Here is a 24,128-nt window from a genome sequence, read left to right on the forward strand (position 1 = left end):
CTTTAAATGTATTCCCCCTACAGGATTTAAACAAACAGGCATAAAAATGATTACTTGTGTTTTAGCTGCAACATTTCCCAAATGAACATGCAAGCAGAAATGATTACAGTCATGCCAGTACCTTCCCAGCTGGCATGTCTGTCCCAGAATACATCACATCATTGTTATATCCAATATATGTCAGAGTCAGCAGCTTGAGCTTACACAGACAGGGCAGCTTAGGCCAACAACATGACTAATCACTGGTAATAATACTAACAGGTATGACTCACATTACAGAGGCTTTCCTTGCAATCTCCAATGCATTTTTCATTTTGTGACACTGATGCCAAAAATAAAGAAGCTGCTCATTTTTAATCTGAAGATTATTCAAGCTTTGATTAATTTGCATTCTTTGCTCTAATCCATCAAGTTTGATGATCTTTCTTGCTCAACAAAGCCTTACATAAAACAACAATTTTATCGAGTCTGTGATGGGAATAAATTATGTCCATATGACATGGAAAAATATAGGTTCAGGACACTGAACATAATTATTACACTCCTAACAGTCTTTTGTGATATGAATATTTCATAAAATTCGTCTCTGTCCTAGAAGCAAATATCTGATACATTTCCAGCATAACATACAATCTATATAAGCATCTGATATGACACTTTTACACTAAAGTTGAACACTTTGTGTTCATATTTTCAAGAAGTCTTTACCCTAATTCTGAGATATTGAAATGTTTTCCCAAGGTTAGCATGCTCCATGTCAGACAGGATTCAAAAGTCCCTTCTGTTATCAACTGAAAGTATTTTTCTGTCTTGCAGCCTGAAGAAACTGCTGACATGCGTTGACATGTTGAAAATGATTTTCTTTTAAATTGCTTCTTACATCTCGCATATTTTTCTGACTTTATATTAAAGAATGTAACTGTTAAAATTTTGACTTCTTAACTCACTGAAGTCTTTTTTTTTTTTTTTTTGTCTTTACTTCCACACCAGTGCTTGCTGGTAGAGCTGACATACTTTCACAAAAATCAGATTTTTGACTTTCTCATTGTCGGATAAGCAGTCAAGACTAATAACCATAAAAAAATCAGTTTTGACTAATTTTTCTGTGCATCTTTCAATGTCCAATCTTTCTAAAAACTGAATGACAAAGGACTATTTGGCTGTTCTATCACCTTTTTGGGAAAAATTATTGGTACACCTGAGTAAAGATGCTTAGAGTTGTGATTAGATCATATGTAATTGATCTAAATTAGGTGTTACAGTATTTATAGTCTTCATATTTTACAATCAGGCCCTTCTTCAGTTTGGAAAAAATGCAAAAACAATACTGGAGCAGATGTTCACATTGTGTGTCTGTGTTTGAGAAACTTTACTTGAGCAGTTCTCCGTTTGTAGTTCTAATTTTGTTTAGTGTTTGAGCCCAGTAGGAAGATTTGAACTTTGTGCACTTTTAAGCATAATGAACCAAACTGCCTCTCATGACCAGGAATCCTTTTACTGAAGAGAAGGGACATCTTTGGAGTCTCATTGTAAATGTAGTGCTTGTTTTTTTTTTATTGTTGTTTTTTGTGTCTCTGTTGTATTTATACGACATAGTGTAGCACCTTCAGACATTTTGCAGTTCTTGATATTTTCCCTGTTTTTTTTGTGTTTTATTTTTCCTTATACAAAAGCAGATCTTTGCTGTTTAAGTGCGACTGCACCTACACTCTGTTCTTCTAATCTCTTTCCTGAACTCGCTGTTTATCTGCTCTACCTTTCTTGCCTGTAGGTCTTCCTCTGTGTCTCGGCTCTGTGTGTCTTCAGTGTTTATTGTCATTGTTCCTCTGAAACCATGCCTGTGCTGTCATAAAGCAGCACAGATCCAGTCTGTGCTGGATTGAGAGGGCAAAAAACATTATTGTTTTTGGGAAGATTTTCACTGAGGAAAAAAGCTGATACGTACACTGATAAAGACTACAATTCATAGGTCTTAGTTTCCAGATTGTGAAAACATATTTGCCCCCCCAAAAATGACCATGTCTGAAATATGGAGGGGATGACTCTTATTTTTTTTCTTTTTTAATGAGTGGTGCATGCCAGTTTGCTAACATGTTTATCACAGCCATGCATCTCAACATCTGATGACATTATGCTTTGTCAAGCCAGGTTGAATTGTTCCAAAACAGATGGAAACATCCACAATTTGTAATTTCTTTTTTGTGACATTTTAAAAGTTTGCTTAAAATTTACATGACACTTAGATTGAAACATAGCTACTCACAGTTTTAATCATTCTGCTTCATTCTTTCTCTGCAGGGTCTCTGTTCCATACCAGGTGAAGCACTGTAGGCTGCCAGGCCCCTGCCACCATTACCTTCCCTCCTCCTCAAGAGGCGTCCTCCTTTACACAGAATCCCTCCACCCCACCTGGCCTCACCTGGCAAAACCCCATCAGACAACCACCACTGGCCTTCCCTTTACCCCATGGTGGCCCCAAGGCCCACCCTCTCACTGCTACTGGCTATCCTGGCCTGCACGGGGCCCGCACGCCCCTCGCCCCCCCTGCTGCTCCGGCCCCGGGAGAGAGAGAGGGACTCGGGTGGCATCAACATAGCCGTAGTCCACTCTGGCTCCTCCCTGCTCCCGGAGACGGCGGTGGTGGGAGGCGCGGGGGTTGGCGAGCCGGGTCTCGGGTCCGGTCTGGGAAACGGTCCGGGAGGAGGAGGCGGCGGAGGCGGAAGGGGGGTGACAGATACAGCCTCACTTGCAGGAGTTGTGGCCATGGCCTCTTTGTCCTCCTCAACATACCTGTCGCTGGCAGCACTTTCCACGGAGACGGTGATGACACCATCAGGTCAAGCAAACGTCATCTACCTGGCAGTGAATGAGAGCAGTCCAGGCACATTGCTGCTGCAGCTGTGTGAGCTGCTGGCCACTACACCTCTACAGGTAGGCACAGGAAAACAAAATACTTTTCTTTAAATCTTACATTATGTTTGATTCTAAATAGATATGCATTCTGAGCTACTTAAAGATGTTTCACCTGATATTTCACCTTTGTTTAACTCAGGGTTTGGTGTTTGAGGAGGAGAGACCACCCCCGCCAAACCGTGCCCCTCTGGCCCCAATGCTGGAGTTTGTCTCCGCTCAGACTGGAGTTCCTGTTGTTGCTGTCGGGGGAGGAGCCAGTCTAGGCCGAGAGCCACAGGTAAGCATGAGTTACTTGTTATTGCATCATCATCGTCCCTGTTTCTTTCATCGCAACCAAAGAAAGAACTGACTGTGAAAAACAAGATAGAATGTAACAATTAAAAGATACGAACACGTTTTCCGCCTTCTTGAGCAGATTTCAGTTACAAAACACTTTGAAGTTGTGATCTATATGTGAATGGGAAATTTAATGAAGAGAAAATGTAGAGTAATTTTAATAAAACAATGTCAGTCTTTAGACTAAAAATAGTAAAAAAAAAGTGTCTGGAGAAATATGTACCTCATGTTATATCAAACCTACAAGTTTATTGGTTTGCTGTTTGACAGGAGCAGGTAGTATTCAATTAATTACAAAGAGTGAGTCAGTGAGACCTTTAATGCTGAGGTATCTTATTACAAAGCTTTTCATTACACAATCACAGTTTCTGCTTCTTGCAAAAATGCACATTTCTCTTTAGGGATGACAAATTCCTTAGGCCTGCAGTGTTATGGATATTAAATCCTCTCTATATCTTCTGACAGCAGAAATTGAAGTTCAGTGAGCAATCTCCAATTTATCTGAGATTAAAATCTACAGTGTCAACTTCTTTTAGGAAGACATACTGCTTTGAATGTGCGATGGAGAAGAAAGGCATTGCAATATCTTTCTCAGGAAGGCTTTAGTTTCAGTTGTTGCTATTTGTTAACAGGTCAGCATCAAATTCACTAAGTAGGAAGAGACATTAGTTAGAATATTCATAATATTCAACCTGTTTGAGAATTTTTAAAAAATAAATCAACACAATTGTTTATAAATTGATTGCTTATGTGTTGAGGATAGGCCACAATCAGAGATCCAGATAACAAAGCACTATAGCAATGACAGGTGTGATATTCAGTGAGTGGGCCAGACTGTTTAAAACAGATATATTGACAGCATGATGGGTTATGATTCTTTCATGACTTGGTTGCTGCTATAGTTAACACAGTAAACCTGGCACCAAGCTAACAGCATCTTAAAATATTCATTAATGAAGCAGATTTGTTTACAGCAGGAGGTGAAGATACTTTGAAGTGGCACGAGACATTATGTCATGCAGGTATCATTAACCTTTTAACATATTGCACCTTAATTCATTTCACCCACTTCATATTTGAATTTGTTGCTGTTTTGTTCCTGACAAATAAATTCAGGTGTGAAATGAACACAGCATGTTTTGTCCTTGTGAAGCATCAACTGGTTCCCACCTTCAGGAAGTTGTGTACCTGTTTTGACAATCAGTGATGCAAAGGAATACCCTGTACTTTACTTATTGTCTACTGAAAACTACAGAGATCATGTGTTGTTAAATGTGCATCCTTTTTGCATTCTGACATTTTAGAATCCCTCTATGACCTCTCACATGTGCCTTTAAGCCTCAGTCACTCAGATCAGCCAACTATCTGTAGCTAGAAATGCTGAGGACACAGGAAGCTCAGACAGGATTGGGCTTTTGCTGAGGTGGCTCCTAATAATGGGATAGTTGCTGTTGGAGATTACAAAGGCCTCTTATCTAGCCAGTGCTCAATCCGCTCTCATGACGTACACTTTGGTTTGGCTTTCAACACAATATTTTGATAATGTGTCCAGCTCTTTGATCAGTGCTTGCTTGTTTCAAAGTACTTTTCAAATAAATTTTGAAGTTATTCATAGGCATCTAAATGACAACTGGCCCCTCCGAGCATCAGAGCAACCATCATTTGAGAAGTGGTGTAATGAACTGTCTTAGAAAAATAGCTGAGAAACCTGCTGTATCCAGCATGGAGACATTTGGCTCGTATCCTCTGGCTTTTAGATTATCTTTCCTTTGCTTCAACTTTCAGGATCTCATGACTTGGATTTTTTCTAAGACTTAAACACTCAAGAATCATATCTTCCCAAGTAAATACAAATTTAATAATATCTTGCATTTTGTTTTCTGGTTTAGCTATAATTTATCAAATCTGAACTGAATCAGCATGATTACACAACAAGCTCTCCTGGACAAATGACACAGACTCTAAAAAAGAATGACAAAAACTGAGAAGAAGCAAAATATGAAACAAAAGATGCATCTTTGAAGCACGCTTTTCTACATAATCTGTTGAACACACCATTGGAAACTGTTTTTAAAACAACAAAATATGAATACGCTGTTAGAATTTATGAATAAAAGTTATTTCATTTTCAGTCCCTCTTGTTCCAGGCAGCCAGTTTCCTATTTTTCACTAAGACTTATCTTTTTCTTTAAAGAATAACAAAGCACATTCAAATGTCCTTTCACTTTGACATTAGGAAAGTAGCTAGATCATCTTTCAGTGCTTATAAATGTATTCATTCCCTTTACTTTGTCCCAGTTCAACTACAAATTTAGTTATTTCAGACCACTAAAAAGCAGTGCAAAGTTGCAAAGTGAAAACTATTCACTAGTTGGTCCTTTTCATGCCAGTTAATTGCACTGGATTTTATTCAGAAATTTCAGAATAAGGGGCATTGCACACACCATAGAATTCAATTTGAAAAATCTTATGTGAAATTCTTTTCTCTTATAACATTATGATTCCTTTAGTTGGTCTGTCACATAAAATTCAATTAAAGATATTTAATGTGACAAAATGTGGAAATAGGCATAATGTTGCTATAACAGTACATCAGTGATCACAGTGTTGGGATGATGAATCATCATTTTGTTTTCTATTTTGAAGCATATCAAGAATAAGTAGACCTTGTAGCAATACATTTTCTAAAACGGGGACTTGGGACGCAACATTAGACATTCATTGTTTCTGGTGAGTACTCAAGGGTGCTAGTGAGTTTATTTTTGCTTCATCTTACAAAAGAACTCTGAAACAGTCTTTAGTCTTCAGCTGCAGAATTCACTCCCAGCAAGTTTCCGATAAAACCTTTTCTATGGGAGGTTAAGCAAAGCAAACACACTTACACTGGGAGTCAGTCTGCTGGTTTGATATCTGATATACTTCAGTGCATCATAACTGGAGGTGAGCACTGACAGCATGAGACGATGGAATGTTATTCCCTGGCGTTGTTCCCTTTGATCATCCACATGTATGCACAGATGCAGAGCCCTGATTACTCGTTTTCAGATATTCCCTCAACTCCCGGTAAAAAAAAAAAAAAAAAAAAAAAAAATCATACAGTATTTCAAAGTGCAATTCTTGGAAAAAAAGAAGCATTTTATTTTCTTGCATAAACTTACATTCAGTCCAACCATCTACGAATATGCATTTTGACTTCTTTTTTTATATTTATGTCTTTCAGAGTCTGTACATTGCTCTTGTTTCGACAAAAATACAGTGAAGCCAATGAATTTTTTATTTTATTTTCACAGCTCATCTACTAACATTAAATATGACTGCAGTGGCAGAGAGGAAGGCCATCACTTTTTCTTTCATTCATGCTTGAAAGCTTTCTTTTAAAAGCCAAAACTTGTTTTGACAGACTGCGTCTTTCCTCTGAGCCTGCCCCTCTTAGATTTAAACCAGTCAGACACAACGCAGAAAGAGAGCTGAAATGAATGGGAACAGTGTGACGTTGCCTGCAGATCTGCTGAATAAATATGCTAAATCTTATACCACACATATTCAGTACAGCTGAATGGTGCACCACTCTAATTAGCAGTTTATAGGGGAAAACAATAACTTTTCTGGAATTTAATAAATTTAACTTATATGTGAAATGCACACGTTTTATTTGTGCTTCACGAATTCATTCTCTCTGCTTATAGGAGAGCGGCTCAATCTACCTTCAGTTCACTTGCTCTACAATGCTCCAACTTGAGGTAATCTTCGAAGTCCTTGAAGAATATGACTGGACTTCGTTTTCTGTTGTCACCACCCGTCACCATGGCTATGAGGACTTCCTGGCCATGGTGGAGGGTATGACAGATGGCTCCTTCATTGGCTGGGAAAGGAAGAGCGTGGTGGTTCTTAATGTGACAGACGACCCCGGCGGGGCTCGCACCAAACGACTCCTCAAAGACAATGAAGCCCAGGTGAGTGATGGGAAGCACAAATGCCACTTTTGATTGAGATGTAAGTCCAGGGTAAAATGGTTCATCTTAGCTCAAATCAATTGAACAAAATGGGATTCCAGAAACACCTGCCACTTATCTGAGTGTGCCTAAAAGCCCTTGAAAAGAAAGTGGTTATAAAAAAAATCTAATATCTGTCAAACAACAGTAGAAGTAAGTATCTAAGAATTAAATGTTCCTATCTTTCTTATGTATAACACCGTCTCGTAACTTTTTTTTCCTTTGAGCAAATTATGCTTCTCCCCAAAGAAAACTCACTCATTTCCCTGTTGTTAAACTCATTTGCACACATGTGCATGTACACTTGTACATAAAAATCATAAAATGCATACACAAACTCCAAAAGGTAAACCTGAAAAATATATAATTTATTTACTGGCAAAATAGTAAAGCTAAGTTCTTTTCTAACTAAAAGCTACCTAGTATAACTAGTACTGTTATACTAGTACTGTAGATGTACTACTAGGTTAATTCAAAGAGAATAAACCTCAAGTTGATCAATTTGACCTCATCAGAACGGTGAGGTTACCACAATTGATTGTTTAATGGTCTGACTGGTAATTTTTGTAAATGTCAGTAAAACAAGTCCTAATTTTCTAACTAACCCATTAATTTCTCCAATCTTTATGCAAATATAAGTGTTGATCTGTTAAGACTGTTCACCGCCTCTCATTCATTTAACCCTAATGGAGTACAGTTGTGTTAATTTTAGATCATTCTAATTTCACAGTCACACCTGGAGCAAGTCATAACACTAAAGTTTGCCCGTGATTTTGCAAAGCTATAGATTTATATTTCTTATAAACAAAACATATTGTAGATTGTCACCATTGCTTCTGGGGACATATATCTAATATTCAATTGAAAATTTTTCAGGGCTTCTATGAATGTGTATTATAAATATTTAAACTTAGATTTAGAATCATTCTTGTTTTGCATTTTTGCGGTTCATTCCAAAAATGGAATCTAATATAAATTTGGTATCAGACTGTTTCTCTATTCCTACCCAAAGACTTTTTCTTACCTTTAAAAGATTATGGGAGGTTTCATAAAAAATGCACAGAATGGTGTACTTGCAAGGAGTAATGGTTGAATAAACATTTTGCTTGGCCTTACTGTTGTCTTATTCATGTTGCAGATCTTTTTCCCCACCTCTCTCTTTTCTAATTCTCATCTCTGCATGAGTCAAAGTTACCTGAGATGACCTCTCTCTTTATTGCGTTACCAGTTTAATTTATATTCAATCCTTACTCTCACTTTTTTTTGACTGATATTACAGCAAATGACCTTTGTAAAGATAAGTCTGAAAAAAATTAAAGAAAGACAGCAAGGGCAGCTTGAGCAAAGTCAGAACATTATGTAATTATACTGAAAGTGATGTGACATGTTAAAGGGGGGACATAAAAGTAATTGTGATGTGTCAGATTATTTTTGACTCTACAGCTCTGACTCTTCAGACATATGCTATTCCTTTTAAGATATGTTTCCTTATTTTTTGTTATTGTCACAATATTCAGAATATTGAATCCAAGAGTCGAAATTAGACATTATTTAGAAAAATGTCAGCAGCTGACATTCTACTGGCATTCTTCTAAATACCTGCTTAAGCGATTTCTATGGCAGCTGAATTATTCTTTCCTGCTTCCCCCTCAGAGACCCACCTCCTCAATAACAAGGATAAATAAAAATCTGACCGTGATGGATGGGTCATGTTTTTGGAAGTTCTCCAAAAACATGCCTGTTTTTGCCTTTCCGACCTCCTTTGCTCTCAGACTTTTGTCTTCTTGTTTCCTGTGTCAGCATCATCAATTTAAATTTGGTATTTTCAACAACTATATGAATGTGCATCTCCTTGGAAAAAATATAAATTTTTTCTGTGTTTACCTTGAAATTTTAGAAGCAGCTTTTGTTGATGCATGCTGTATAAAGTACAATATTTTTGGCCATGACAGAAAAAATTAACAACTGCAAGCTATTCGTAGGGAAAGTCACCAGTCTATTTTTATCAACTGCTTCTGTTATGTTAAATTTGTGCAAACAGGAGTTTCTTTATCAGTTTAAGAAAAGCAAATAGAGTTCTTGATGAGCTTGCACAGTGCCAGGATTCCTCAATTGGAAGTAAAGACACATGTTTCCATTAAAGTATAAAAGAAGAGTATCTAAAAGCTTTACTTGTAAGTGCAAGTCAATGTCAGTCAATACTAGGGCGAGTACATGCAGTTTTCCGCCCATGAATGCAATGGCTCTCAGACCATTTGCTATGCAAGACTCCGCTGCTAAAGAAAAAAAAAAAAAAAACATGATGGGGATTGTTTATCTTTTGATGCCAAAAATATGGACAAACCAGCAAGACACTTATAACCTCTTAAGAAAAGACTAAAGCTGAACTCTTTCGGTAACATTTCTTACAACAGGTTAGGAGGAAGAATAATTCTGCACTTTACACCAGAAGGGAACATCATAGTGTCTTATAATATAATGTATAGGGAACATCCTGCTGTCTTATTATTTATTGTAAGACAGCCCATAGTTAGAAAATCTATCAATTTTTCAATAACTGAAAAATCTAATCTTTTGATTTGATAACTGAATTAAAGATCAATAGAAAAATGTACTAAACGTTTCTTGATGAGAATACAGAGATGAAATGAGTGTGGAATGCCAGGCAAGACAATAGTCCTGAACACACAGCTCAGGGACGTCACAAACTGCATTTTTATTGAGTGAAATCCTTTATGAGTCAATCCACTTGTTTTCATAATAGTCCTCCATTAACACAACTCAGGACATCTATTGATTTCGAAACTCATTCAGAATGTTTTTGATCCTGATTTTCTCCTACTGCTTTAAGTACCTTGATTTATTTAACTCTTAGTGAAAAAAAACAAGCAAAAAAAACGTTTTCTTCCTGTGAAGGTTTTATATTTCTTGCTGCGTTGGTGGCAACTGTAATGATTGTAGCTTGTGGGTTCCTGTAACTGAGGTATGCACAAATGATAAGAATTCATCTTTAAGAAAACTTTTCTTTTTCAAACATTTCTTTTCTTGCCCGGACTTTGTTTTGCCTTCATCTGACAAACAAGCAAAGACGTCAAATTAGGTTTTTACCACCAATTGCCGTTTTTTTAAGTTTAGAAAAATTCAGCATGTCCATTCTATTTTTTTATATTTCTTTTCATTTGAAATGAGTTCACAGTTTTTGAAAAAAAAAAAACATTGATTTTCTATCTTTCAATTGTGAAATGGGTAGCTTGTTCTCATGGAATTTAATCTGTGAATTGTTCAGATTTCTTCTAAAAGCTTTGCAATAAGAAAGTATTAAATTGTCTTCACACATACACTCTGTAACCGAGTCAGTACTGGAATTATTGATTTCATTTGGCTCCTCTGCTCTGATGTGACAATAAAAAGATTTATGTCTTGCAGAGACTTTGTGACTTTTCTCCTTAAAACAATGTTTCTTGTCACTTTTATGCTATTTTATTACTGCACCTGATTCTTTATTTACACATTGGTGTATTTAAATTGATATTTGAAGACTGTATTTATTATATACACCTCAAATTAGAAATAGCTTGTGTTGATCCATCCAAAAAATGTCCTTCTCCTGAAAAATATAGACAGACCTATAACCTCTGAGAACCCTGTTAATATGAATGCATTGATGGTACGTGTTATGTTCGTAATCTAAAGCACTGCAGCACTGTATGAGCCATTTATTTTACTTCAGAGCTTGCTGTTGCTAATTAGCATACGGCAGGCATTGCTTGATGATTTGTATCTCAGTACTGTGACTGGTAACCAAGGCAGCAGGCATGCTGGTTTTCCTCTGCATGCCTCACTTAAGGTTATCATTACAGAACCAGAACACAAAATGCATGACAAAACACACATTGTGAAAGAAACCAGATGCAGAATGCGTACTTGTTGCCTTTGTTTTACACTTTAATTTGATTGCTAAGAAGTTTACTTCTAACCATAGTTTAAAGTTATTCAAGTGACACATCCTGAAAGCTTCTTAAATCATCATAAGTTCATATCAACCCAAATTCTCTGAGACGAGGAATGGAATTATATATATTTCAAAAAAGATTTGAGATTATTACAGGCTTTTGGACTATTTCTTTTCTCATTTTGTCTTTGTGTAATGGAATCAAACAGGATACCGAGGGGGAAAAAAAATGTACTGGCTACATCATGAATAAATGTTAAAAGATGAATTGATTAACGCAGAAGACACCTCTGTATAATAAAACAATATGCAAATGATGTTGGTAACTGAAGGAAAGAAAAACAGCATCATATATAGTGATAGTAGAACACACAATGTCATTGTGTACCATGTTATTATGACTTTTTATAGACATGATAAAAACACTAAAGAGAAGCACTTACTTGGTCCCAAAACATAACATTTTAACTAAGATAAGTTAAGCAACAAAAACAAACTAGCTAAATTATGGAATGTGGATACTAAAGCTAAGCTTGCCAAGAGATAACCAAGGCAAAATCAAGCTATTAACTCGACTGTCCATTGCAGAAAACCACACAATGGAAGGATTAACTTAGAAAAGGTTCGAAGCTTTGTCATTCTCTCATTAATAACTTTTAAATAACCAAACGCAAATTTCAACAGCACAGATTTAAATCAAAACTGCAGTGAAACCAGCACGATGTCTTCCCTATATGTGGATGCAGATTTATTTTGCTTGGTACAAGATTTCTAGTGTGATTAAGACAGTTAAGTTTTGTCAAAGTACAATATGAAGACTCACAATTGTCTAAAGAAATTCACAATGGAACACTGATGCTTAAAAAAAATGGATGCCTGTTCTGACAAAGTGATTAACGACACATTTAAAGAAAAAAAGAGTTTTTGTGGGTTGTTTGTTAAGGTAGCAGTGAACATCTTTCTTCAAATATTAGACCAAAACAACAATTTACAAGAGGAAAAAACAGATCATTTTCAGGAGATACAGATTTCATATACAAAAGACTTTGAATGAGTGCTGACTGCTGGAGGTGTGTGACAGGCATTGAATGTCTATGTAGACCTCATGCCGACCTTGATCCTATGCGCTGTCGGCTGAGTAGGAGGATCGGCGTCATCCGGCCATCTTCTCTGACGTGAGTCACAGCAGTAAACACGCAGCATGTGATTCAAACGCCACACGCCTGCTGCTATTACTGCTGGTATTCCATATTCCAGTGTTGACTGATTTGAGTTTTTATACCCGCACTCATTGTCTTCCGAAATGGTGGCACACATTTTCCTCAAGTGCTTCCTCTGAGCAATCATCTCAAGGATTCTCATAAACCCCCAACCCCTAAACACACACACACACACATAGTCAGACTCACACAGATTCATTTACCCTCCCATTTTTTTAATAACGTATGAATGGAAAAAGAAAATGCAATCAGAACAAGATTCCTCATTTTTCAAGTACAGCTAATTTAGCTAAAAATAAACTTAACAAACGGCAGAAATCTGTTAGATGCCAATGTATAAATGAAGAAAATGTATAATTGTGAGAGAAATTTATAAAATATCATAGAATCAAGTAAGAAAGAATAAAGAAAAAAACACTGATGATTAAAATGGGATCCAGTTGTTCACCTGCATCTATCACCATGCTTCATTTTAATTGATGCTGTACTTTATTACCCTATTGATTATGGACACCATCTGAACCCCTCTGTCTTATCATTCACCTCCAGGTCCGTCTGCTCTACTCCTCCCTGGAAGAGGCTGAGCTGATTTTTCGGGCAGCCTGGGCAGCGGGTCAGGCTGGGCCGAGTCACATGTGGTTTGTCGTTGGACCCGCCCTGTCTGGACTGGGATTGGAGGGACTGCCAAAAGCCTTGTTTGCCATCAGGCCTCAGGGCTGGAGGGACGAACCACGCAGGTAGGCACCAAGCAGATGGTTCCCTACTCGTCTGTTTGGGTTTTATGTTGCAATAGATTTTTAGTTTTTCCAATAAAATTAATGGCAAACTCATTCCACCAAATCAGCTCTTCCTTCCACTCTATCACAAAGCCTAACGCAGCTAAACTCAATGAAGCCCACGCATAGCAAAAGTCAAAAATATTTTTTCAGAATAATATTGCATTAAAAACATAACCTATACATTAAGTACCTATTTAATGTATAGGTTATGCATAATATTTATTTTAATTTCCCTTTAATTTTCTCATGTTAGTACCCATGCAACACATGTATTTTAGTATGCCAGCACACTGGGAAAGATAGGACACTGTGAAAGCAGCTTAAGCAAATGTCTAATTACTCCAGACACAGTCGGTGAACCACTGGATTCTCTTGAGTTAAAACCTTCCTCAGGAGTTGTTAAGTGACTAAAATGTCACTTAACATTGGCCATTGTATGTGTCTGCACAGTTAATTGATTACAATTTACTAAAATGGATTTGTTGTAATGCCTGATTTCTCCTATTTCAGAAAGTTTTTTTTTTTTTTTATTCCTAGTTTGATGTATTTTTTTTTCTTAGCTGAATGAAGAATTTAAAAGGATTAGGAGAGTTCTGCACTTCTGAGCCTTTAGGCACCAAAAACCCAACCAGATGATCTGAAAAATGCATGAGGATCAGTGGGAAAATAAACATTCTCTTCTTTATCCTTGATAAACACTTTTTGCAAATCCAGGTTCTTTTAGCTTTGCAACACACATAGGTACACAAAACCGTTTTAAGACAACACCGCTCCATGCATGTTCCATCCTCCATGACCTCATTTTACTGCCAAGCTTTTCTCCTTGCTTTTTCTAAATGGATTGACTAAGTGGATCAAGGTGAGAAGTACCATAATTGTTTCTCCTTTTACTTTCAAGGAAAGAAAAAACAAAAAATAAAAATGATTTTAAATAAGCTTCACAATGCAGAAAAAATATGAAATTCAACAGTAATTTTATTCTGTATTTCCACATTACAAGTAGCTAATTTATTAAATTGAAAAGATATAAAAATAAACACTTGTAAAGAATACATTACTATTTCATGTCTGGTTTTCTGTCATTGACATGTCAAAATACAAGTTTTTTAAAGGTTAGCGTCCATCATGAATCCACTGACATTTTTGACAAGCAGCATTTTGCCTACATCAGACTTGCAGAACCAATTTTTGCACATAGAAAGCCCAAGAGAGCAGCAGAGTTGTCACTACCGTGCATATTGTTGTAATTCGTTCTGAAACACAGATGTAAGAAGACAGGGGCAGCATACTTAAAGGGATGTGATAAACAGAGACATGTCCCTTTAAATAGTTAATGGAGCCCAGCACCTCCTTCCCAGGTGAAAAGGTTGATTCAGTGTTTAACCTTTCTGGAAAGAAAACATAATTCTCCTTGAATTAAAATCCACTCTTTTACCACAAGTTGGTATATAAATCATTATGAAGATGTTTTAAAATAAATTTCCCTTTTACTTTTTCAGTTCAGTATTTTAGTTCATAATACATCTCAAAAACATTTCACATTTTGCTTGTTAAAAACTTGACATTGGCTTAAATGAGATTCTCTAAATATGAAGATCAAAAGTACCATAATTTTGCAATGTTATGATTTACTGAATTATGTATAACTTAATGTTTTTTACTTTATGTAGAAAGAAAAAAATAGACTGTTGTTACTGCAGCTGGAATAACATGCTATGTTAATGTACCATGGAAAACTAAGAATTTATTAATACAATGTTTATTGGTATCTTAAAATCTTTAATTAATAGTCAATATTTTAGTCACTTTACTGGATTTGAAATTAATGTTGGTAATTTTTGGAGCTGGTGATACTGGACTTGATAAAGTGCTATTCAAGTAGAGGCCATTTATCATTTGTTCTTCAGGATTAATTATTTTTAACTTTATATCTGTTTCAAACAAAATCCATAGTGATATATCCAGGGATTGAATATGAAGACACTGTGAACTACAACATGAAATCAAATGATATTTGACAGATTATGAATCCTTACCAAACCAGAAAAAAAACAAAAACAAAAAGAAAAAACCCTGCAACAACTACAACCTCCGGCTGGTAGTTTGTTATTTACCACATGAAGTCACATTTCCTTCATGTAGACTATGTATCAACCAAAATGATGGTCGGTATGAAATATCTAGAGGTAGATAATATACTAATTGTCAAAGTAAATTTCTTTTCTAATAAAGGGGTTTACATCATGACAAAAGATGGGTAAATATGGTTAAAATTTCCATTTTTTGTAGGTTTATAAATCTGTAACAAATACAGAAATTGTCGAGTTACAAGATGAGGAACAATGGCACTAAGCCCTTATCTTAGTTTTATATGCACAGTGTAATTTAATGGTATGGTTGGATTTATGTTTCCTGGGACACTGCTTTGACTTTTCTGTCAGTTTCAGAATATACAATGCAATAGGAAGACATAATAACAAAAGACAAAACAGCTCTGTTTTATTGGGTTTGTACTTAGTTGATATTAAAACATTTAAAAAAAATTAAAAAAAAACAGGACATTTTCACGGTTTAAGATCTCAATTTTTGGCCTTAAAATAAAGTGCCTATTTCAGCTGCATTAGTATTTCTGCCACAGCACTTTGTGGTTGCTGGAGATTCTTCAGAGAACTTTTCTTCACTGGAAATATGTGATAATTGTGACATGGATCAGTAGTTCTGTGAATATAATAATAAAAAAAACATGTCCCTTTTTGCAGAGTTTGGAATTTCACCCGCAGCTAAACCGTTCTTTCAAGTCATATGTAAAATTAAATTGTCACTGCTTCATAAGCTGATTCAAAACATCAAACCCTGCAAGATAAGAATTTCATTTATCACAACTTCATCACTTTTACTTCCAGTATAATCAGGAAGCATTCCAGAAGAACATGTAAGAAATAAATTATCTGTTCCTGTTTGAAATGAAAGCAAGAGGAAAAGCTGAGTGGTTGTTTCCACTCCTTAAGCTACTTTTTGCTCATTTTTGTGGATGTTTATGTATGTGTGCCTTTTAATGCTGGTCAAATTGTTTTACTCTCATCTGGATAGTTTTTGTGTTCACAGAAATGTTATGGTTTATTGTGTTCCCAGTGTATTGTTGGTTTAGCTTCTTTGTGTCAGGAAGTGTGGGTGTCGTGATGGTGGGCAGACACTTGTAGATCCAGGTAAAGATGAATGATGGTTTTAATGACTGATGGTTTTAATGACTGAATTTAACTAAAAACACAATCCAGAAACCAGTCAGCACAGCTGAACGGAAACTAAGGTTCAACGCTGGTAGCGGCAGGTTATATGACTGAATGTCACAGCAGAACGGACAGACTGGGATCACATTAGACAACGACCTGATGAGGGACAAATAACACAGGTGGGGTAAAATACAGAGGGTAATCACAGAACGAGAAACACCTGGGAACAATCAAGGGGAGATAGGACAACATGGAGACTCAGAGACACAGAAACTCAAAATGAACACACAGGAAAACAGATCATGACACTTTGAGTCTTAGTGGAATTTGCATGTATTTCTTACCGTCTTAGTTTAAGTGGTTTTACTTCTCTTAGTGCATTTCTTTCTCAATTTGTTTTGGTTGTTTAATTTTTGGTTGACTTTCCTCTAAGAAATGTCTCTGGATCAGGGTCTGAGGACTCTTAGGCATATCGTTGTATTCTTGGCTATAATCTACTGACACATTACAGCACTTGGACTTAAATTGAAACACCCAGAAAACATGTCAGCTAACATGACGGCATGAATTGTGACACTTCCAATTTCTGTTGTTTTGAACTTTTAAACTCTTGCTTTTTCAGCTGCTTTGTGAGCATTTTCAATGTCTGAATTAAAAATGTGATAACATTAAAAATAATTTTAATGTTGTTTTTTTGGTTGCTTTGTTTTCTTTTTTTTATCATCATGTCAAATGGAATCCAAGAAATAATTGATAGGTTTTGTTAGAAAAAAATCAGTTGTGTCAACAGTTAAATAAGAAAGTAGTGCCTTCACAAAGAGTCAGCATTCTTTCAAGCTTTCCACAGATCAATGACTGATCTATTAATATTTCCCTAAGACAGACAACAAGATATTTTTATTTACTGAGCACCTGAATAAATTTAGAACGTTGACTTTGATGCATGATACTGACACTTGCTGTGTTAGATTTAGATCTATCAACATGATTTGCTTTATTTTTCTTCATTTAAGCAGTCATCAGCAGAGGAATTATTCATGTAAAGCAATAATTCCAACTAACAGAACAACATTCATACATTCAAGGCAATGTTCATGCCCTGAACATTGCCTTAACACCTCCCCTTTCCTTCTTAATATATTATTTCCTTTTTTTGATTCATTCATTATGTTTTAGCATCTTTTTAAATCAAACTACTTTTTAGATATGCTGTGCTTCCATCTACGGTGTGGTGCATATGGATTCATATCCCATGCACCTTTTTGCTTTGACAGATTGCAATCATAATAGCAATATTTAGTTTTCTATTATGTCTTAGCTAATAAAAATCAAGTCCAAGAAGCATAGCAGATTAAGGGCTAAAGGTGGTGCAGTTTACTTAGGGTTATTCTATAAACAACGTCCTAAGCTTAGAAGATCTCATAGAGCTCTGTTCAACCCATCATGGCTAAAACACAATGAGGAAAAAGTCTTACTTAGGGCATAAGTATGGAGGTGCTGCTGAGATCTATTGCCCGGGCTACTCTCAAAAGCTCCCAGGAGGTGATAGAATCTTTTAGCAGGACACCTATTAATGGTGCACTTAACAAATCTGTTTTTATGGAAGGGTATAAAGGAAAAGACCATGAGAAAGATGTTTAAAAATCATCACCACTGTGAAGGGAACAGGGAAAACATTTTGAAGACTGTTGCTATGACACAATTTTCAAGGGTACCAACCAATTTTTTCAAATTAACTGTTAAAGTCTAAATATTTCAGTCAAAGGGCAAAAAGAAACTGCTACTTTAATCATGATCTGGTCTATCACAGAAATGTTATGATGCTAAACGAGTGTAGCAAAGTTTGGGTGCCAGGTAGTGCATTAAGACACTGGTTCTTTTTTTTTTTTTGGCATATTCACCCTTTAAAAGATTAAATACCTCATAAAGCTTGTTTTCTTTGCCTCTCCCACTTGTTTTAAGTTGATGACACCTTCAGTGTTCATCACTCTTCTTGAGATATTTGATCTTGTGTGACATCTATTATCACTTCCACCAAGTGTGTCTGCTTGCAGTTATAAAAGCAGCATAATGGATGTTTGTAAATCTATATTTTATTTTAAATTCATCCCATCTTTTTCTATAGTTGCAGGGAAGATGTTGAAAAGCCAAATTGCTTACCAAAGAAGTTCAACATTTAGAAAGCTACTCTAATCTTGTGACTACATGTCAAATAAAGTGAGATTAGCTGTGTTTACACAGTTTTGCTGATGTGCAATGTGACATTACTTTTGAAAACATGCACAGTTTCTAAGTCATGAACATTCTCTAGAAGAATCCTGGGTTTAAAGTGTCAATTTCCTTTACTAAATCCTCCAAAATCACTGCACCTGCTTTGACCTGATCAAATAAAGATTTGGCCTGTTTAATGCAGATGCAGTCAGCAAGCTTGGTAGATTATTAATAACAGAAATCAAATTTTGAATGAGGTAAGTAATTAGTTGATTCTAAGTACCTTTTAATTTGATTTGCCAATTTGGAGATACTTTGAAAATGTAGATAAAATCATTATTGCCCTTTGACAACATGCCAGATCAGATCCTGTGTATTTGAAGATTGGCAGTTCTGTCGCTCAAGTCTGCAAGTCACCATAAAGGCTTGAAACATCAAAAATGAATGGAATTCCTTAAGATTTTCCATTTCAAATTTGTAAAAGTCATCTTGCATGTGAATTACATATATTATAAAGAATTATGCTACACAGAGCAATTTTGTTATTCTCCTTTTAATAACTCTTGTCAAAACTTGTACATCTGAACCTATAATTTATGAGCCCAAACAGATTGTTGATGATGTTCTGATGTTGAGCTTTATTCTGTGGTATGAATTACATTTCTTTTTGCCAAATGGGAATTGTTGTTGTCCATTTACATTAACATAGAATTTACTGAAAACAAATAAGACCTTGTTTTCAGCCACAGATAGCAGAGAAAGTTAGTAGAAATATGTTGAAATTTTGGCCAACAGTGCCCACTTACACACGTCCACCACACCACCAGAGATCTGGTACATGACCACACCACCAGAGATCTGGTACATGAGGCTTGTGATTGTCCATCAAACAGGATTCAGGATATTATACAGAAAGGAGTTTGATGGCAATTAGAAGATAATTCAGCCCTCTGCCTATAAATACTGTTTTGTTTTTTCCTACAAAAAATAAATCAAGCAACAAATGTTAATTTTCTATCATTATCAGCATACAAGATTTCAGAAGCTCTAAAAATAACCTAAAACATTTTTAGCAATTATTGCTGTGTAAAGTGATCATTTAATGAGGCTCCTTTCACCCTCCAGGCTTAATTTGTTGTTACCAACGTGTTTACTTTAACCCATCCTTATCTTCAAAATTGGCTTATCTCGGATAAGTTACATTAAAACAAAGATGATAAGCTAATAATTAGGTATGTTGGATTGTATTTTGTATTCAAATATTTTGTTAAATTAAAAGAGGATTTAAGGATTTTTACTGTTTACTTTATAGAGCTGCGGGGTATATTTTATTTCTTTCTGCAATTTGAAGATTTCCACATCTTCAGGTGTACAAGCAAGCTTTTGGGCTTCCATGACACTTGCCCAGTCAGTCTGTCTTTTCATAAAATTCCCTTGGACCTCAGCAGCGTCAGAGAAAGACCTTTAAAATGTCCTATTATCCCTGGCTCACATTCTTCTCTTGGCTATCTTGCAGACGTATTGCCAAGGGAGTTTCAGTGCTCACTCATGGGGCGATGGCTCTGCGAAGGGACCAGGGGGCCAACAGTCGAGCCCAGTATGCAGGGAACTGCCAGAGTGATGGAAACCAGACCCACCGAGTGCCAGACAGGATCAGGTGAGAGGGCGGAAAACTGAGGGGATTGCTTTGATTATTATTGCAATATAAAGCTTCAATTGGAAGGAGTGAATGTTGTTCCATACATTTGATGGGGTATCCACATTCAGAGCAAAGAAATGCGTTGCTTAGATCTCACAAGTCTCAGTGAAAGTTGTGAATGAAGGAAGCTTAACATTGTTCTATTATTTGAATTTCGTACATGTTTTGTGTTCACCTGTAGACTAACACTATACTGATTGACTGTCTCTGAGTGTGATACTTTTGAAGCTGGATTATTTTTTATGCCACTGTTTATTTTCCAGTAATATTAAATGCATTTCATTATCAATTTAAGGAACATAAAAGAGGAAAACAAAGAAAAACAAGATATTAAAAGTTCTTTACTGCAACCAGAAAAAAACATCCATTAATCTATTATGAAGAAATAAGTTGTTGGCAGTAACCATCCTGGGAAATAGTTTCTAGTTTTTTTTATACACAACTAAATCATTCAGAGTCAACAATAGATGTGTTGTTGGTTTTCTGTTTAAACTACAAACCAAAAATATTAAACAGGGAACACTATTAATACCAGTTTTATTATTACAAATAACCATATTAACTAAAAAAGACATTTTAAAATTTTGATTTCCAAAGGAAACAAAAAATACATAAAACAAAGACGCAAAACAAACGTTGCGTTTTTATTTTTTTTATTTATTTAGGCGATGCAAACTTCTGCACAATCTCTGAGACATTCAAACAGTCACATTTTAGACAATTTAATTTTTCTGTCCAGAGGGAATGCAGATATGAGGAAGGGACATGTTCCAGGTTTTGACTGCATGCTTGATTGGCTGCTGCTCTCTGGCCCGTTGCCCTTAGGGAACTGTTTGGAGGAATCCGATTTTCCTGTTTTCAGCTGACGGCTGTTAACCTGCTGCCACTCGGACTCTGGATATTTAAATTCAAATTTACAAATGCAACTGTTAGAGAATTGAGTGGTGGAATATCCCAAAACGTACTAAAATTTATATATTTATGAGGAACTTTTAATTTTTTTTACTTGTGAAGTGCAATTCCTGTCGTTTTTCTGACATGTAATTATTGATTCAGAGTGTTAAATGGACTTACTTCTGATCTGGAACGCAAAACCAACATGTACAAAAATAAATTTTTCAGAGACAGTAGATTGATGTCAGCATAACATCTTTCTAACACAAACAAGATTTCAGAAACCAGATGAATAGACACTACTGGTTGAATTCCAGTTCTTTTATATAAAGTTAGCCGTTTCACTTTAAAAATCGGTGAAACGTTCTATGCCCATCACAGTCTTGCTTTTCTATTCTCTCAATCAATGACAGGGTTGTCTGTCATGCTGACAGGTATTGTGGCTCAAGGCAGTCTTGTTGAAAAGCAGAGATAGTCCCCCGTACTGTTGCATGAATGACACTTGTAATACATGGAGGATTTTATTCTCAAGTGATACACCCTTTCTCTAAGATGTTTCTGTTTTGACAAAAGTCAAGTCAAAGCTGGTACAATTGTGAAGCTACATTCACATGTAAATATGTAAGAATTTAGGACACAAAGAATTTCTCACTTTGAATAAAAAATAAATAAATAATAAAATAAAATACTGTGTTGCAAACACAGCTGCATATGGCTGCATCTGAGCCCCTTCTGCCTCTGGCCATTCATAAATCATTGGCTACATCACTCTCATGGCTAATAAAACCTAAACTGCCTTACTCTTTAGATTTGACACCTCTCCAGTTCATTACCTGAACCTGCAAACCTAACAATAGCATGCTCTCTTAAACACCGTTATGTCATCTCAGCTCTTTCAGAAATCAGAACCCGATTGCCAGAAGTTGTCTCAATCCCAGTTTGAAGTGTTTGTGAATGAATCGACAATCTCACTGGAGTTTACTGTTTCTCTTTACTTGTAACCATGGCTTTAAGCATGCAATAAGCATAAAAGATAATGAGAAATACAAAGTAGATTTTACAGGAAAAGGAGTAAATTTTCTTAAGATTTTTAGAGAAACTATGAAAGCCCATGTTTTGTTTTTTTTTTTAATATGAAGTAAAGGTTTTATAATCTGCAAATTGTGCCTTAAAAAATCTACAATCATATTAAGGTAATCCATTCCAGGTTTGTGCATTTATTGTAGCATGTGTGGTTTCCTTTGTAATTAAGGGTTGTCAGCAAATCAGGCAAAATTCATTAGGTAACTCAATATGACAACACAGATCAAAAGCTACTTCCTTTCTTGCTTTGAAATGAGATTCTCAAACACATGCAATAATGGTCAAGCTAATAGCACACAACTACATACCTAAATCTCATAAAAACTCATACCACCTGGACAGTTGAGAGATATCAAAAGATTTCAAGATCTTACGGCAGTATCCACTTGGAACTGTATCTATATCCATAATCTGTGCACTTGATATAAAAGGTTGGCTCTCCCAGATGGTCTCTTATCCATCAATCCACTGATCATAATATCAATGTGACAAAAGCTTTGCTCCCTTCAAGTGTGAAATTGCAGCCGAGGCTTGTTTCATGAGCCAGAAATGTCGAATCAAGTAGCATTTCAATGGTTTTTGTCATCATCAAACTGGTATTTTTACCAGTCTCAGTAAAAATGTAAATCTGTCATTGGAAAGTTTGAGATTTTCATCTTGAAAGAATTGCTGCATTTACTGTTTTTTTTTTCTTTTCAACAATTTATTGGAAGCGTGCATTCTAGGAAATTGCTGTACTTTGAATAATGTCATGTTTTTGAATGTTTTGCACAGAGCAAGATTGCATACTCACATCTGTATCAGCCACACACATAAAAAATATAATATTCGTTTCACAGATCACCCTACTACTGCATGCATATCATAAAACATAAAAAGAGGACAACTGATCACCGTAAATACAGCTTCATAGCAAGAATGCACAAATGAATCTTAAAGGGCCACAAATAAATTCTTCAGTCTAAAGTCTTTAAATAACTTAAGCTGCTTAAGATACTTCTTCTAATTTGTATTTTTTGTTTAAACCAGACTGTCTTTTATTGAGTGTACAATAAACCTTGATATTGTTATCTTTCATACAAATTCAAAATGTTTTCCAGCTAGAAAACATGCTAACAGTTTTCTCCACAGGTCGTTTTTCGTCACAAGTCCGAAATGTAGGCACTGCTCTGTCTTCTTCACCGCATTAATTTTGTTGTGCATCCATCTGAGTCTGGCCAACATTTAAAGCTGTCTACTCTCTCTACACAATCACTATTGGTGGAAACATGGGTCAGTTTCAAAATTTGTTATTTTCTTTTCACAGTGCTGAGAACCCAGTTACCATCTGTCCACCATGTGTCCAGTCGGTGTATCTCAGCTTTATGGGCTTTCTTATTGTCTCCTGAAATGAGTCAGTGAGTGTGACAGTGATGGTTATGGTTATGATGGTGTTACTGGAATGGCATGCAGTGCATTTATGAGTGTGCTGTGATTATAGTAGTGGAGTCAAAACACAGCCATGCAAGGAACTGGTGCTGAAAGCAAAAGAAGAGTGATTACCAATCTTTTCTGGCTGGGGTTGATTGGTAAGGAAAGCATCATATATTCACTTGATAAGCAAACCAGTTCCGGTTCAGGGCCGGTAGAAGAATGATTTCAATTTGCTTTAGTTTAAGAAATAAAGGTGACTATCAGCTATGTCTGAAGTGAATTATGACCCGTATTTATAATTTTTTAACATTTTATATTTATTTAATCTCAAGACATTTGGCTAAGTGGACTCAGCCGTTTATTGCTCAATTCTAGACAAGTGATATATCTACGTTTCAAAATAAAC

The 24,128-nt window shown here is 35.9% G+C and overlaps 1 protein-coding gene across 1 annotated transcript in view; it reads left to right on the forward strand.

Moving 5' to 3' along the window:
• grin2da (glutamate receptor, ionotropic, N-methyl D-aspartate 2D, a) overlaps window positions 1–24,128 on the forward strand; it is a 162,699-nt gene that overhangs the window by 68,767 nt on the left and 69,804 nt on the right. Inside the window, exons 2-6 of the mRNA XM_055055179.1 lie at window positions 2,299–2,931; window positions 3,053–3,190; window positions 6,936–7,202; window positions 12,963–13,150; window positions 20,150–20,290. Coding sequence (XP_054911154.1) covers window positions 2,467–2,931; window positions 3,053–3,190; window positions 6,936–7,202; window positions 12,963–13,150; window positions 20,150–20,290 — 1,199 coding nt within the window. The 5' untranslated portion in view covers window positions 2,299–2,466. The remainder of the gene's footprint in view (window positions 1–2,298; window positions 2,932–3,052; window positions 3,191–6,935; window positions 7,203–12,962; window positions 13,151–20,149; window positions 20,291–24,128) is intronic.

The sequence above is a fragment of the Poeciliopsis prolifica genome, unplaced genomic scaffold (assembly GCF_027474105.1).
Source record: "Poeciliopsis prolifica strain line A6 unplaced genomic scaffold, Auburn_PproV2 SCAFFOLD041, whole genome shotgun sequence".
Classification (NCBI taxonomy): Eukaryota; Metazoa; Chordata; class Actinopteri; order Cyprinodontiformes; family Poeciliidae; genus Poeciliopsis; species Poeciliopsis prolifica.